We start from the raw sequence: 16,861 nt of genomic DNA, 5'->3' as shown, positions 1-16,861 counted from the left end.
CCCAGTATTACACACACATTAAACTCTGCTTAAAGAGACAGGCCCCAGTATTTTTAATTGTTCCAAGATGTGGGCATCGCTGGCAAGGCCGACATTTATTGTCCATCCCTAATTGCCCTTGAGAAGGTGGTGGTGAGCTGCCGCCTTGAACCGCTGCAGTCCGTGTGGTGAAGGTGCTCCCACAGTGCTATTAGGGAGGGAGTTCCAGGATTTTGACCCAGTGATGATGAAGGAACAGCAATATATTTCCAAGTCAGGGTGGTGTGTGACTTAGAGGGGAACGTGGAGGTGGTGGTGCTCCCATGCGCCTGCTGCCCTTGTCCTTCTAGGCAGTAGAGGTGGCGGGTAGGGGAGGTGCTGTCGAAGAAGCCTTGGCGAGTTGCTGCGGTGCATCTTGTAGATATGGTACACACAGTATTTAACACATACATTAAGTACTGCTTAAAGAGTCAGACTCCAGTATGTCACTCACTTAACGCTGTTTACAGAGAGAGGCCCCTGTATTTCACACACATTAAATACTGTTTAGAGAGACTGGCCCCATACAAAAATTCCGTTGTGTGATAGTGTCGCCAACACATTGGCCCCATCAGTCCCCTGTACAGTGACCATCCACTGGCATAGCAGCCTCCATTCAAAATCATACTCCACAGCACTATAGATTATAAATTCCTGTTGCCCATATTAGCGGATTGACACGTAGCACACACACACAACATTCCCCGCCTGCTATTTCAATGGTGTTAATATAGTAAATGCCTTTGTGATACAGCGGGCAGCTGAGTGTCAATGTACTCATACACTATTATCAACGGTAATCTCTAACCCTGCATGTTAAACATGGCACGGCATCCACCTGTTCTGAACGCAGTTCTATTAAAGGTACATTGTGGGCATTGACTTCCCAAACAGAGCAGATTGTCTTTCCCTAGTCACCTCATCAAAACTCTCCATTTTAAAAATCTCTTTCAAATCAAATCATCTCCTCTGCTCCACTGGCGATAGTCCCGGTATCATGGGGGTCTCCTATAGTTTCCCAATCCTGGTGAATCTGCACTGCACACTCTCTCTGACTTTAATATTATCCCTCTAATGCACCTACCATTGCACAGTGTCTGAACTCTAAGTCATAGTCAACATCTTCACCGAGGCGTACGAAAGCATGGGCCTTGCACTAAACATCCGTAAAACAAGGGTCCTCTACCAACCTATCCCCACCACATAGCACTGCCCCCCCCAGCCATCAAGATCCACGGCACAGCCCTGGACAACGTGGACCACTTACCATACCTCGCGAGCCTGTTACCAACAAGGGCAGACATCAACGACGAGGTTCAACACCGCCTCCAGTGGAACTTTGACTGGGTGGAACATGGGCTGGTATTCCAGGGGGATCCCTGCGATGGTGGGAACCCCGTTCTGTGATCCTTCACAACATAGTCCTGGGTACGGACGGCAACGTCCCTTTCCGAGTCCCCTGCCCCTGGTATCGCACCAGCCTGTGCCAGCTCCTCACTCGGGATCGTTCTCGTTGGCATTTCGCCCACTCTTGATGTCACCTGATTGCGCGCCCGCTCCCGCATTTGATGTGGTGCTGGGATCACTGGCATTGTTGGGACACTGGCATCGCTGGGCCACTGGCATCGCACCCACCAAAGGTCAGCGGGGGTCCACCAGGGCGGAATGGTGAGCAGGCTTCCACTGACTGGGCTCAGGAGGAGGAAAGACAGCAACGGTGGCACAAAGCAATGCACGGGAGGGGCAGGGGCAAGCTGACCTGAGGGAGCGTGACGGGGCAGGGCAGGACCACCTGCGAGCTGATCAGTGAAGTGCTAGAATAGGTGTTCCCTGCAGCAGCTCCACACAGGGCCGGGAGCTGCTGGAACACGAGGCTTAGCTCTGATGGCTTGTTTATCTTCCAACTGATGGGGATAGAAGTCATGATGTATTGGCAGCCTCTCGCCCCCAACCCTGACAGGACTGGGGCAGGGTCCCATCAAACACCCTCAATCACTGATTTAAAAGGTCGAGCTGAAACCTGATGCTTGTTTTAACTCTTTTTAACTCCAATTCCCAACTCCATTTAAAACATCATGGGCAAAAAGAGTGCCAGAAGGGGTTTCTGCACAACATGCACAAGGCCTGGCGTGGGCCTTTGGAACAAAATGCCCGGCTGTGTGGTGGGAGTGATGGTCTGGGTGCGACCTAGTCTACAACAATCACACACGCCAGCCTATAACACTCGACAAGGCCGTGGGAAACTTCTGACAAGCTGACACAGCCTCTGAGATGCCAACTCTCATGAGTTTATGGCGAGAAATGCTATTTCAAAGTAAAATTAAGCCTCACTCATTATCTCGCAGTAGAACTGTCAAATGGCAAAGCTGGTGGTGCTCATCTTGTGATGTCAGTAATCAGTCGGTGCCCCCTGTCCTGGGGTGAAGGTTGGCGAGGGCGAGGGTCAGGAGTGCTCAGCCTCGCAGACTGGGCGGAGCACAACAACAACTTGTATTTATATAGCGCCTTTAACGTAGTAAAACGTCCCAAGGCGCTTCACAGGAGTGTTATAAGACAAAACAAATAAATTTGACACTGAGCCTAAGGATTGTCTAAGGATAAGGGGTAGGCCATTTAGGACTGAGATGAGGAGAAACTTCTTCACTCAGAGAATTGTTAACCTGTGGAATTACCTACCGCAGAGAGTTGTTGATGCCAGTTCATTGGATATATTCAAGAGGGAGTTAGATATGGCCCTTACGGCTGAAGGGATCAAGGGGTATGGAGAGAAAGCAGGAAAGGGGTACTGAGGGAATGATCAGCCATGATCTTATGAAATGATGGTGCGGGCTTGAAGGGCCGAATGACCTACTCCTGCACCTATTTTCTATGTTTCTATGAGCTGCATAAGAAGAAATTAGGGCAGGTGACCAAAAGCTTGGTCAAAGAGGTCGGTTTTAAAGAGCGTCTTAAAGAAGGAAAAAGAGGTAGAGAGGCAGCGAGATTTAGGGAGGGAGTTCCAGAGCTTGGGGCCCAGGCAGCTGAAGGCACGGCCACCGATGGTGGAGCGATTATAATCAGGGATGTTCAGGAGGGCAGAATTAGAGGAGCGCAGATATCTCGGGCAGGAGAGTTGTGGGGCTGGAGGAAGTTACAGAGATGGGGAGGGCTGCAGGGCTGGCAGAGGTTACAAAGATAGGGAGGAGTGTAAGGGCTGGAGGAGGTTACAGAGATAAAGAGGGGTGTAGAGCTGGAGGAGGTTACAGAGTTAGGGAGGGGTGTGAGGCTGGAGGAGGTTACAGAGATAGGGAGGGGTGTGGGGCTGGAGGAGGTTACAGAGATAGAGAGGGGTGTAGGGCTGGAGGAGGTTACAGAGATAGGGAAGGGTGTAGGGGCTGGAGGAGGTTACAGAGTTAGGGAAGGGTGTAGGAGCTGGAGGAGGATACAGAGATAGGGAAGGGTGTAGGGGCTGGAGGAGGTTACAGAGAAAGGGAGGGGTGTAGGGGCTGGAGGAGGTTACAGAGATAGGGAGGGGTGTGGGGCTGGAGGAGGTTACAGAGATAGGGAGGGGTGTGGGGCTGGAGGAGGTTACAGAGATAGGGAAGGGTGTAGGGGCTGGAGGAGGTTACAGAGAAAGGGAGGGGTGTAGGGGCTGGAGGAGGTTACAGAGAAAGGGAGGGGTGTAGGGGCTGGAGGAGGTTACAGAGAACTTAACGCTGCCGGTGTTGGGACTCGGAGACGAGGATGTGCAGGGTCTGTAACTGTAACGGGCTGCTATCTGTATATTTGAGCCAGGAATCACTCTCTCCCTGCCCGGGGCCGTCCGTTCCGGAGCCTGAGATGTGGCAGCTGGGATGTTGAGGCCATGTGGAGTGTTGCCGGTGGTAATGGTGTGACTTCATGTTGTGGCGGACACTGTGCCTCTTCACTGCTGAAGCGCGTGGTCCCAATGGGGCACTGCACAAAATATTGAAATGATTAATTATGCTCCTCCTTTCTCTTCCCGAGATCGAAAACTTTGTGTTCCTAGATTCAACAAGGAACTGTGAGCTGACCGCGGCACTATAATCACACTTCACTTGTAATACTGACTGTAAATCCAGAGGTATCTGTATCCTGCAATAATGCTACAGATGGATAGTTCAGAACCACTGAAGGGATATCATTGAAAGAGTACCAGACAAATCGTAACCCCTTTTTACCTCAGTTCCATCAGAAAATTGTCTGGAAACTTACCATCCACATCTTTGGGTGAATCGCTGCCTAAAGATATCGGAAGATAATGAACAGGTAGAACTTTCTCCGTGCTTGTTCTGTAAGCCTGGGTCCATGCAAATATTTTTGTACAATCTGGACTTATTGAAACGCTGCACCGCCATTTCAACATCTTCACATTTTTAGTAAAAAGCTCTTGCTATATAAACTTCCCAACAGCTCAAGGGGAGGGGAGAAAATAGGTTTCTAGAAACAAGACAGGCAATTTTGATTCTTAAAATGTTGTGAGACTCCCTTGCTGAAGTTACAGACCGCCCCCCCCCCCCCTCGAGTGCACTGAAGGTAGCCCTGGAGTTTACCCAGCTGTACTCGCACAGCTTGCTGGCACACAGCCCGTGCTGAACTGCCCACTGCTTGTATATCTGCTGCCACCCTAGCGCAGGGCAAGCCGGGTTATCTGGAGCCGAGAGGGAGGGGTACCATGCTCCTTTCTACCAGTGACAGGTCCCCTCCCTCCAGGTCCCATCGATGAGCAGGAGCTGACTGCTCAGGGCCCTGGAGGAACACAGCCCTGCTTGTCTGGGTCTGTCACAGACAATCAGCTCAGGCTTCAGTCTGCCATCGACAGGCACTTTATCCTGGAGCCCCAGAAACACCCCGTTTCAAGTGAGTTCCATTATCAGTCTCGCTCTCACTACTGCTCCAATAACATAAGACCATAAGAACCAAGAGCAGGAGTAGGCCATTCGGCCCCTTGAGCCTTTTCTGCAATCAGTGAGATCATGGCTGATCTTCTATCTCAACTCCACCTATCCCAATATTTCTCGATTCCCTTAGTATCCAAAAATCTATCAATTTCTGTCTTGAATATACTCCGCAACTGAGCCTCTACAGCCCTCTGGGGTATAGAATTCCAAAAATTTCCAACCCTCCATGTGAAGAAATTTCTCCTCATCTCAGTCCTAAATGGCCAACTCCTTATTCTGAGACTGTGACCCCTGGTTCTAGACTCTCCATTCAGGGGAATCATCCTCCCTGCATCTACCCTGTCAAGCCCTGTAAGAATTGTACACGTTCCAATGAGATCACTTCTCATTCTTCTAAACTCTAGGAAATATAGGCTTAGTCTCCTCAATCTCTCCTCATAGGGCACTCCCCCCATCCCAGGAATCAGTCTGGTGAACCTCTAAGGCAACTATATCCTTCCTTGGGTAAGGAGACCAAAACTGTACATAGTACTCCAGGTGTGGTCTCACCAGGGCCCTATATAATTGTAATAAGACTTCTTTACACTTATACTCAAATCCTTTTGTAATAAAGGCCAACATACCATTTACTTTCCTAATTGCTTGCTGTACCTGCATGTTAATTTTCAGTGTTTCGTGTATAAGGACACCCAGGTCCCTCTGAACACCAACATTTCCCAATCTCTCACTATTTAAAAAATACTCTGCTTTTCTATTTTTCCTACCAAAAAGGATAACTTCACATTTCTCTACTTTATATTCCATCTGCCATGTTCTTGCCCATTCACTTAACCTGTCTATATCCCTTTGCAATCGCTTTGTGTTCTCCTCACAGCTTACTTTCCCATCTAACTTTGTATCATCCGCAAACTTCGATGTATTACGCTCAGTGCCCTAATCTAAGTCATTAATATAGATTGTGAATAGCTGAGGCTCAAGCACTGATCCTTGCGGCACCCCACTAGTTACAGCCTGCCAACCCGAAAATGACCCGTTTACTCCTGTTATCTGTTTCCTATCCATTAACCAATCCTTTATCCATGCCAGTATATTACCCCAAGTCGCATGAGCCATAATTTTGTGTAATAACCTCTTGTGTGGCACCTTATCAAATGCTTTTTGAAAATCCAAATATGCTACATCCACTGGTTCCCCCTTATCTACCCATTGTCAAACACAAATTCCATTTAATAAATCTGTGTTAACTCTGCCCAATCACATTATGATTTTCTGAGTGCCCTGTTACCACATCCCCAATAATAGATTCTAGTATATGCTCCACTGCTGATGTCAGGCTAACTGGCCTGTAGTTCCCTGTTTTCTCTCTCCCTTCTTTCTTGAATAGCGGGGTTACATTTGCTGCCTTCCAATCCGCGGCAACCATTCTAAAATCGGGAATTTTCGAAGAACAAAACCAATGCATCCACTATCTCTGTAACCACCTCTTTTAATACCCTAGGATGTAGGCTGTCAGGTCCAGGGGATTTGTTGGCTTTTAGTCCCATTCATTTCTCCAGTACTATTTATCTACTAGTACTAATTTCTTTAAGATCCTCATTCTCACTAGGGCTCTGGTTCCCTATTATTTCCGGAACGATTTTGTGTCTTATCATCATCCTCATAGGCAGTCCCTCGGAATCGAGGAAGACTTGCTTCCACTCTAAGAGTGAGTTCTCAGGTGGCTGTACAGTCCAATACGGGAATTACAGTCTCTGTCACAGGTGGGACAGACAGTGGTTGAAGGAAAGGGTGGGTTGGGGAGTCTGGGTTGCCACATGCTACCTCCACTGCCTGCGCTTGGTTTCCGCATGTTCTTGGCGACGAGACTCGAGGTGCTCGGCACCCTCCCGGATGCTCTTCCTGCACTTAGGACGGTCTTAGGCTAGAGACTCCCAGGTGCAGGTGGGGATGTTGCACTTTATCAAGGAGACTTTTACCATGTAGACAGATAAAGTATTTGTTTAATGTGTCTGTCATTTCCTTATTCCCCATTATAATTTCTCCTGTCTCTGCCTGTAAGGGAGCCATGTTTACTTTCGCTAATGTCTTGCTTTATACATACCTATAGAAGCTTTTACAATCTGTTTTATTTCTCTTGTTAGTTTATGCTCATATTCCATTTTCTCTCTATCAATTACTTGGTCATCCTTTGCTGAATTCTAAAGTCCTCCTGATCCTCAGGATTACTACTCTTTTTGGCAACATTATAAGCCTCTTCCTTTAATATAATACCATCTTTAAATTCTCTTGTTAGCCACGGTTGGATGACTTTTCCCGTGGGGTTTTTGTGCCTTAAACGAATGTATATTTGTTGCGAATTATGTATTAATTATTTAAATGCTAACCATTGCGTGTCTACCGTCATACCTTTTATTATAGTTTCCCAATCTACCTTAGCCAACTCGCCCCTCATACCTACGTAGTGGGGTTTTTGTGCCTTAAAGGAATGTATATTCGTTGCGAATTATGAATTATTTCTTTAAATATTTGCCATTGTTTATCTACTGTCATTACTTTGAATCTAGCTTCCAAACTTACTGTAGCCAACTTGCCCATGTCATTTGCTCTCTCCAGATTTAAGACCCTAGTTTTGGACTTAACTAAATCATCTCAAACTCAACATAAAATTCTATCATATAGTTGTCTCCCTCTCACTCATCATCACAGGCAGTCCCTCGAGATCGAGGAAGACTTGCTTCCACTCTAAAAGTACAGTCCAGTACGGGAATTACTGTCTCTGTCACAGGTGGGCAGACAGTGGTTGGAGGAAGGGGTGGGTGGGACTGGTTTGCCGCACGCTCCTTCCGCTGCCTGTGCTTGGTTTCTGCATGCTCTCGGCGATGAGACTCGAGGTGATCAGCACCCTCCCGGATGCTCTTCCTCCACTTAGGGTAGTCTTTGGCCAGGGACTCTCAGATGTCGGTGGGGATGTCGCACTTTATCAGGGAGGCTTTGAGGGTCCTGGAAACGTTTCCTCTGCCCACTTGGGCTCGCTTGTCGTGTAAACTTCTGTTTGTTTATGTAGTCTATGTAAAATAAATGGGGTTACAACTAGCCTTATCTCACTCAAGTAATGTTCTGAAAAGACAGGAATGTGCACTTCGTCACACTTGGGAGAACCACGTGTCCGGGGCAATGTCGTGCATGCCTATGATGATGATGAAAGAAACAGAATAATTTTAAAGATGTCTATCGGGTCTTCCTTCATCCTTCTCTTTTCTAGAGAAAAGAGCCCCATTTCATTTCTGGTATCATCCTTGTAAATCTTTTTCACACCTTCCAAATCCTGTCCATAATTTGGAGACCAGGGGGGCCGAAATTGCCCCTTTTTTAAAAAGCAGTTACCGCCTCAAAGAGGAAATGAGTTTCCGGCCAGCTGTGGCGGAATTCCTGGCGATTGGGACATTGCCCGCGGAGAAGGTATCCGCCCCACTCCTGTGCCAATGGCGATAATGATGTCATTAGAGCGTGCACCTCTAATGGTCCCTGCCCGGGAGTGATACTGCCCTCAAATAGTCCATCATGTCAGTGCCCCCCACCCCCCCACCAAGACCGTGAAGCTCATTATTTTAGCTCCCAGCGCTGAGACCCGCAGACTCCGCCCTATCATTGGTCTGTCGCTACTAATGGGCAGAGAATCTGTCAATCAACAGTGGGCCCTTTTGATTGGTCTGTCTTTGAGTTCCTGAGTGCCGTGCGGATGTACACGAGCTGCAATGGAGCTTATTCAGATAAAATGGCAGCTAGGGTATTCGGGGCTGAGTTTTGTGAACCAGGGACTCTTCCAGACATTGTTTGTCCGGGGTCACAGCTCCTCATCCAGAAAATGGCAGTGTATAGTCAGCTTACCGTCACATGACTTTGCATTGGTGATGCCATTCTTGGAGACAGTGAATAAACTCGAATCAGAGTGAACAAGAGACAGTCCCCCTCCCCTTCCCCCACTCCCCACCCCATCACCCAACCCCTTCTCCTCCCCACGACCCCCTCTCCCCTTCCCCACCCCCTCACCCAACCCCTTCTCCTCCCCAACCCCTCACCCAACCCCTCACCCAACCCCTTCTCCTCCCTTCCCCACCCCCTCCCCACCCAACCCCTTCTCCTCCCCTCCCCATGGCCTCCCCTCCCTTCCCCACCCCCGCCCTTCCACAACTCCCTCCCCTCCCCACAACCTCCCCTCCCCATCCCATCACTTCCCCCGACCCTTCCTTCCCTCCCCCTCCCCTTTCACACCCCTGCCCCTCCCCTTCCCCAACCCCAACCCCTACCCTTTCACACCCCCTCTCCTCCCCTTCCCCACCCACACCCCCTCCCCTTCACACCCCCTCCCGTTACCTCCCCAACCCCCTCCCCTTCCACACCGCCTCCCCCTCTCTTTCCCACCACCCCTCCCTATCCCCTCCCCTTTACACCCCTACTCTCCCTTTCCCCCTCCCATCTCCCCACCTCCTCTCCCTCCCCACCCATCACTTCATCACTTCCCCCCCCCCCCCCCCCCCTTGCACATCCAGCCATTTGAAGCATCTGTGGCCAATGTGGCGAGTACCAGGGCGGGTTGGGAGGGGCACATGAGCTCAGCAGACCCTCTGTTAATAAGGGAGGCTGATTTTCGGGGATTTAAGAGACAAATAATGTGAAAGAAATGTGGCTGCTCTGGGACCTTCGATGGGGTGAGGCAGTTGTTTACAGGGCTATTTGTGGCAGCGTGTTGTGGGCAGGCTGCAGGATGTCAGCAGCCCTGCTGCATTATTGAGTGTCTGCTGGCTGGCTCAGTGAGCTGCTACTGCAAATCATGTCACTGCAGCCTAAAACCCAAGGGCCTGTGTCTGTCACTCGCACAACGTCAGCAACTTAAAGGGGCCAGGCTGTGCTTTCCCAAAGGTGAAAGGTAGTTCAGCGAAAGGCAGCTTACAGGGCAGACCCCCGCACCCGATCTCCCCCCCCAGCCCTCTCCCTGGGAGCTGCAGTCGGTGCTGGATGATTTATGCTTCAAAGTAATGTTTGTCAAATGGCAGTGATTGTAACACTGAGGACATAAAACCATCCCTAACCGTACATTACCCAAGGTGGGGGGGGGCGGTACGGCAGGCATAACTCACGCCAAGGATGCCAATGTAAAAGCAGACATGACTTAGAGAAGCAGACAGACTGAACTTGAAGCCAGGTCCCAGCACCCTGACTGCGGCCAGTTCCCATCCACTGGGCAGCTGATGTAATACACAATTAAATACAACAGTGAACCCGTGTAATGTCCAAGGGAAGGGACTTTATACTGACAGTGCTTGTGCAATGTGCAGTGTTTGGGGAATCCTTCTCCATCCAGTTTACAACAAATGAGTATTCCCTCTCTATTATCCACAGAAATGGGATCCTCATTCTGTGCAGTCTATAGAATCCCCACTTGGTGTAACTATATATGCTATGGGAGTCCCCTATCTGTCTAATATATAGTATATGAGGATTCCCTCCCCATGTAACGTCATTATAGGCGGTCCCTCAAATGAGGATGACTTGCTTCCACATGAGTTCACAGATGTTTCAATGAAGGACCCGATGTCCCAGTCCTGAACTCCAATTGAGTGGTGGAAGATGCCTGTGCGTGGATTTTTTTAACATGTGGTGACCGTTGCATTTCAGCCATCACATGGGCTTGATAGAGCTAAGCCTTTATCCTAGTGCGCACACTTATCGCAATGTGGGCTGGCCCGTGTTGCCTCTGGGCCCTCGCCTCTTCTGGGCCCCCATGTAATGTAGACTATATGAGGGTACCCTCTCTGATCTGAAGTTTGTGGATCCTCTCCCTATAAGCGGCAGTAAATATCCATTTTGTGTCATCTGTAGAATATATGAGTCCTTTCTCGATGTGCTACACAAATATATGGGAACTCCTCACACTAACAGTAGCATAGATTGGAAGATTGAGACCAGATCCTCTGCAATTTCCACCCTTGCTTCCCTCAGTAACCTAGGATGTATCCCATCCGGACCGAGTGATATTTTTACTTTGAGGACTACCAACCTTTTAGTACTTCCTCTGTATCTACTTTTATCCGATCCAATATCGCTGCTGCCTCCTCCTTTATTGCTACATTGGCAGAATCCGCTTCTCCAGCAAAGACAGATGCAAATTACTCATTTAGTACCTGAGCTATTCCCTGTCTCCACAAGAAGATCTCCTTTATGGTTCCTAATCGGCCCCACCTTTCCTTTCACCACCATTTACTCTTTGTGTTTATAAAAGACATTCGTTTTCCCTTTTAAGTTCGCCGCTAATCTATTCTCATACTCTCTTTGCCTCTTATTCCCTTTTCTAGATCTCCTCTGTACTTTCTATCTTCAGCTTGGTTCTCTACTGTATTATGAACCTTACAATTGTCATAAGCCTCTTTTATCTTGTGTAACACACTCTGGCCCATGTGTTATCCAGTCACCATTGTCTGATTTCACTATTATAACTCATTACTCAGCACCCATTACAAAAATTAATTGCCAAGAAACTTGAAGTATCTCACCTTTACCAGAAGCTTGCCAATCTCAGTCCTCGTGTTTCCAGCTGGGCACCAGATTAGTAGTGAGCATGCGACTGGGGGCACCTGCAGCAGGTAGCAAGCGTGTCTACGCACGGCCGCAGTGCCTGGGACTGACGGGTTTGTGGAGATGCCTGTGCAGATTGTGAATGTGAGAGACTGCCTCCCTGACTGGGTGGTGCTGTGCACTGATGTTGGACCATTTGCATCCCCTCCGTTACCGGGAGTGCCAGCAGCCAGGACTCAGTAAGCAGAGATGGGCACTTAAGCAGAATGGGTCCTTTGTTCTGACTGTTACTGCCTGCTCCCGGTGCCTGCAGGTCCCACGAACAGCAGAGGTTTGCAGATTGCTGAAGTTTTGGGGGTCTATTTGGCAAGGGTCCAACAGCAATGTGAGGTGTTGCCACTGAGATCTGTGACTGAACTCCGTATTCCAGAAATCATTGAATACTGGGGAAAGGCAGCTGTTACGGCTGTTTATAAAAAGAAGGCAGATAGACATGACTGGAGAAACTACAGGCCAGTGAGTTTGACATCCATTGTGGGTAAAGTTATGGAAATCCTTATTAAAGATAATCTGGATAGAGATAAAATCACAAAGATACCCAATGTGGGTTTGTGAAGGGGTTTGTCAACCGAATGGAGTTATTTCCTTTGCGAGTGGGAATGGAGTTCGGTCGGGGTAGGGCAATGGATGTGGTGTACTTGGATTTCAGTAAGGCCTTTAATACCCTTCCTCTGGAACGGCTGGCACTGGATTCAGTGGAAATATTTGACATTGGATACGTAATTGGTTGACTGACAGAACCCAGAATGCAGTGGTACAGGGATGGTCGTCAGTCTGGGAGAATGTTACCAGTGGAATTCCGCAGCACTCTGTTCTGGGACCGCTTTTGTTTAATATCTTTACAAATGATCTGAAGCTAGGAGTCACTAATGCAGTGGCTACATCTGCAGATGATACAAAGCTAATGAAGGTGATAGACTGCAAACCTGAACAGGAGAAGCTGCAGGATCCCACTGGTATTTGAATATACTTGAATATACTTGAGAATTGGGCAGACAGATCAAAGTCAAGGTAGAAAAATGCAAAGTGCTTCACATGGGAGCAAAAGATCCAGGAAGGGACTATTATTTAAACACGAAATGAGTGAGATCTGGGGTCCTGATTGATAAATTGAAGCAATGCTCAGTGGTAGTGAATAATCAGATGTTGGGATGTATTAAAGGGTCAGTATTGTGTCGGAATAGTGAGGTAATCCGACCACCTCATAAATCATTGGTGCAAACACACGTAGAATGTTGTGTGCAGTTCTGGTCACCACAGAACGAACTGGATATTGCAGCTATTGAAAAGAGACAGGAGAGAACAACCAGAATGGTTGTTGGGATGGAAGGATTGGATTATGAGGGGCGATTACAGAAATTGGGCATGTTTACTAGTTAGGACTGATCAACAGTACAATCGTGCTGGGGAACAGACCACTTAGCAAGTTATGACGAAAGTTTAGAGGAAAGCTTCTTCTATGCACTAGCAATGTATCATAGCCCCAACGTCTGAAGACCCTCCCTACCTTACTGCACCAGTCTGACATCCTGTGGCCTCTCGGAGTGAGATTGACAATTTGATGCCAAGTTATGGACAGCTCTGCAGTGTGACACTACGACTTGAGTTGGGTTAGGGTTAGCCCACAGATGACCTTCTCCCATCAAACTGGGCAGGACCTCAAACATGTTCCCGGGTGAAAGACCAATGTTCAAACCCACAGTTCTGCCCAATGTCCTACATCATGTAATTATGTGAGCAATTAACCTCTAGAATTCAAATTTCAATTAATACCATGTCAGCAGATTAACTGGTTCAAGTTGCTTTATACTGACCCCTACACTGTTCCAACGAAGCTCAACGCAAGCTCGAGGAACAGCAGCTCATCTTTCGTTTCGGCACTTTACAGCTGTCTGGACTCAACATCGAGTTCAACAATTTCAGAACATAACTTTTGCCCAACTTTGGATCCCTTTCCCCCCCCTCCCCCACCCCGCACTTATGCTTTTTTTTCTCTTTGTCTTCAATGGCAGTTGGTCAATATCCCACATTCACACCCTATCCTGACTAACTTTTTCCTAACTTCGGCTATTACCATTTCAATTCGGCCCATCATCCCTTTTGTCTCTAATCTCTCCTGCCTTCCACCCTATCACAGACCTTCCCTTTTGTTCTTTCTTCCCCTCCCCCTTTCAGTGCTCCTTAAGAATATGTTCTGTGCGAACATTCGTCAATTCTGACAAAGGGTCATCGACCTGAAACGTTAGCTCTGTTTCGATCTCTACAGATGCTGCCTGACCCACTGAGATTTCCAGCATTTTCTGCGTTTTACTGATTGGCATTCCCAGTGGGGGCTGCTGGTTTTACTGGTACGGGTTGGTGATTTCCATCTTCAGTGTTTCAGGATGGAAATCTGAAATGAGGGGGGAGGGAATTAAAATTGCCAATGAAAGGGCTGGATTGTGGTCATCATTGAGGCAATGTTCCAATCTGCACCAGTGCAGCCTGGATCTGTTCTGAACAACATGGGGGCTCACATCTACATTTGGCCTAATAAGGGTCTAATGTGAATGCAGTTGACTGATTGCGGAAGTCAGAGAGAGACTAGCGCCAGGAATTGGGGGTGTACTGTACTGCATGCCTGCACATTTCCTGGGCTCTGCCTGTCAATAAATACCCCTGGTTCCTGGCCGTCTAGTAAGAATGGGGTTGGTCTGTGCCCCCGACTCCTCCGGCACATATCTGATTTCCGCAGTGTAGCTGGTGTTGAGGTACGAATACCTCACTTGTCGTCCGACTCGCTGACGTGGCCTTGGTATACGATATTTTGGATGCAGTAAAACACAACTGACTCTGAATTGGGACCCATTGCTCTCCCAGCCAAGATTCAGGTTACAGCTAGAGAATGGGCTAAAATCCCTTCATAAGCCTGTGCAGGCCGAGTTTAGAGCAGGCTGTTGGAAATGACAGGTCAGTAACAAGGAACGATGATTGAAATAACCTATTGTCTATCTTCCTTTCTAGCTTAAAAGCTGCGTTGCAGAAGAAACTGGTTAATGACTCGCTGGATCTATCGGGAATGTCGCTGTCTCCCAGGGACATACACCGTGTGGCGTACTACTTGCAGCTCAACGGCGACCACCTGACCTCCATTGACCTCAGCTTTGCGGAGCTGTCAGACGACGGCCTGCGGCTCCTATTGCCCTTCCTGGCGGCTCTCCCAAAACTCACCAACCTGGCGCTGAACGGGAACCGTCTGACCCGGCTTATTCTCAAGGACATGACCGAGATGATGAAGGAGCCCAACAAGTACCCGGCGTTGTCCTGGATTGACCTGGGGAACAACGCCGACATCTGCTCCATGCCCCAGCCTCTGCTGGTCGGCCTCCGGCGGCGTTGCAGCCTGCAGGGCGCGCTGCCCACCATCCAGGAGTACACCGAGGGCCAGCCCTGTGACCAGGAGATGGAGCAGGGGGAGAAGGCCAGCCAATCCGATGAGGAAGAAGACAGCCCTTGGCCCGTTCTACAGAGGGAAATTGGTGCACAGGGATACTGTCAGAGGTGATTGGCTGCAAGTGTGTTAGTGAGAGGTTTGAGCTTTGGAGAAATACATTCAGTTAAGAGGGCTGCTGAAGCAGGTTTAAGCTTCAGCCAATTGTTAACCACCTTGGCCTACCGAACCGCCGTTATTTGAAAGCCAGTCCCATCAAAGCACCCATAATTCCCATCAAATTGTCTGGGGGTCAACGACTTACCATGTACCCGATGGTGCACCTTTGAGCAAGGCAGGGTTTCATTGGAAGATGAAGTTGAAGAAACTCCTTCCTTATTGGCTGATCCCATCAGCTCATTTAAGAAAAGAAACAAAAGAAACAAAAGAAACAAAAGTCGACTTTGGTGCGAAATCTTCCCGGGCTGAGAGCGCAAGACGCAAGGTGTGCTGACGTGGCAATCACAGAACATAGTGCGGCAAGAATTTAAACAGAAGCTGCTTCCTTCTGGGCCTTGTCCAGGCAACCAATGTGTGTGTGTGCGTGTGCCTTGGTAATCACAGAACTAAAGAAATATAAAGTGGACTCAGTGCATTGTGTAATGTAGAAGTGGACTCAGTGCATCGTGTAGCGTAGAACACCCTCCACCAGAATATCTAAACATTATCGTAAATTCACTGAGACTCACTGCAAAGAATCAGGGCCCAGACAGATGTGAACTTCTCCTGTGTGTGAGAGAGTGAGTGTGTGTGAGAGAGTGAGTGTGTGTGTGAATGTGTGTATATTTATCCATGTGTGTGTTTTTTCCCCCTGCCTTTTGTCCTGTTCTTATTTAAATGCAGTGCGTCTGTAATCTCTCCCAGTTGTGATGAAGAGTTTGATGTGTGAAATGTTAACCCCTCCACTCTCGCCACAGACGCTGACCGTTTCCAGGGCTCTCTGTTTCTTCTTTCAGATTTCCAGTGTCTGCAGCTTGTTGCGTTTCCTCCAGATGTAAAATGAATTGTGTGTTCTGGCCAACCTAACACTCTCATCTGTAAAGCTACCATTCATTCGATAGTTAATGCACCACTACGGCTCTGTAACGTGTGCACTCACTGCTCGTGTGCAGCAATCAGTGGTTCCAGCTCTCCTTCCCTCCTAATTCTGCTGCTTATGAGAATTTGTTTGCTTATTAATTTGTTTTCCCAGTTTCAATTGTGGGTTTGTGTGTGCAATTCTCCTTCTTTAAAATGTAGGTTTGAAGGTTCCGGGCTCCCGACTCAGCGCCTCAGCACAGAGGCACATGTTGGGAACAGCGGCAGAGAGTCAGTGCGCACGGAAATCGCAAGGGCCACAAACCCAGTGGCTTGATATTGGCCGGGACACCGGGGAGAACTCCCCGGCTCTTCTTCAAATATTGGTGTGGGATATTTTGCATCCACCTGAGCGGGGAGACGGGACCTCGGTTTAACGTTTCATTCCGAAAGAAGGCACCTTCGACACTTCGGCACGCTCTCAATACTGCACCGGAGTGTCGGCCTGGATTATGTGCTCATGTCTCTGGAGTGGGGCTTGAACATATCCAGGGCCCTTAACGCCTGCTCTCGCCAAGCGAAGCTCAGAGCTCAGTGTCGGAAATCCTACATGGTGCAAATTCACCTCCAAATTCTGTCAGAGTGAAACTGGGGCTTGGAAGTGTCTCAAACCTTGAGCTGAAACCCTTAGCAAAGGTGGCCACACACTGCTCCTTGGGTGATGGCTGAGTGTTTGGGGAAGGAATGAAGGAAGGTTATCCTACAATGAGATTTTTACCAAGGAATACTGAGCAAAGGCAGGAAAACGGTGTTGATGTACAAG

At 48.5% G+C, this 16,861-nt stretch overlaps 1 protein-coding gene across 1 annotated transcript in view; it reads left to right on the top strand.

Moving 5' to 3' along the window:
• Positions 1-16,232, top strand: part of LOC139268211 (leucine-rich repeat-containing protein 75B-like) — an 81,425-nt gene extending 65,193 nt beyond the window's left edge. Inside the window, exon 4 of the mRNA XM_070886260.1 lies at positions 14,556-16,232. Within this exon, the coding sequence (XP_070742361.1) occupies positions 14,556-15,096 (541 nt within the window). The 3' untranslated portion in view covers positions 15,097-16,232. The remainder of the gene's footprint in view (positions 1-14,555) is intronic.
• Positions 16,233-16,861: the final 629 nt, after the last annotated feature.

This window comes from Pristiophorus japonicus, chromosome 8 (assembly GCF_044704955.1).
Source record: "Pristiophorus japonicus isolate sPriJap1 chromosome 8, sPriJap1.hap1, whole genome shotgun sequence".
NCBI lineage: Eukaryota > Metazoa > Chordata > Chondrichthyes > Pristiophoridae > Pristiophorus > Pristiophorus japonicus.
Note: the sequence above shows the minus strand (reverse complement) of the source record. Positions and strands in the feature narration are given on the sequence as shown.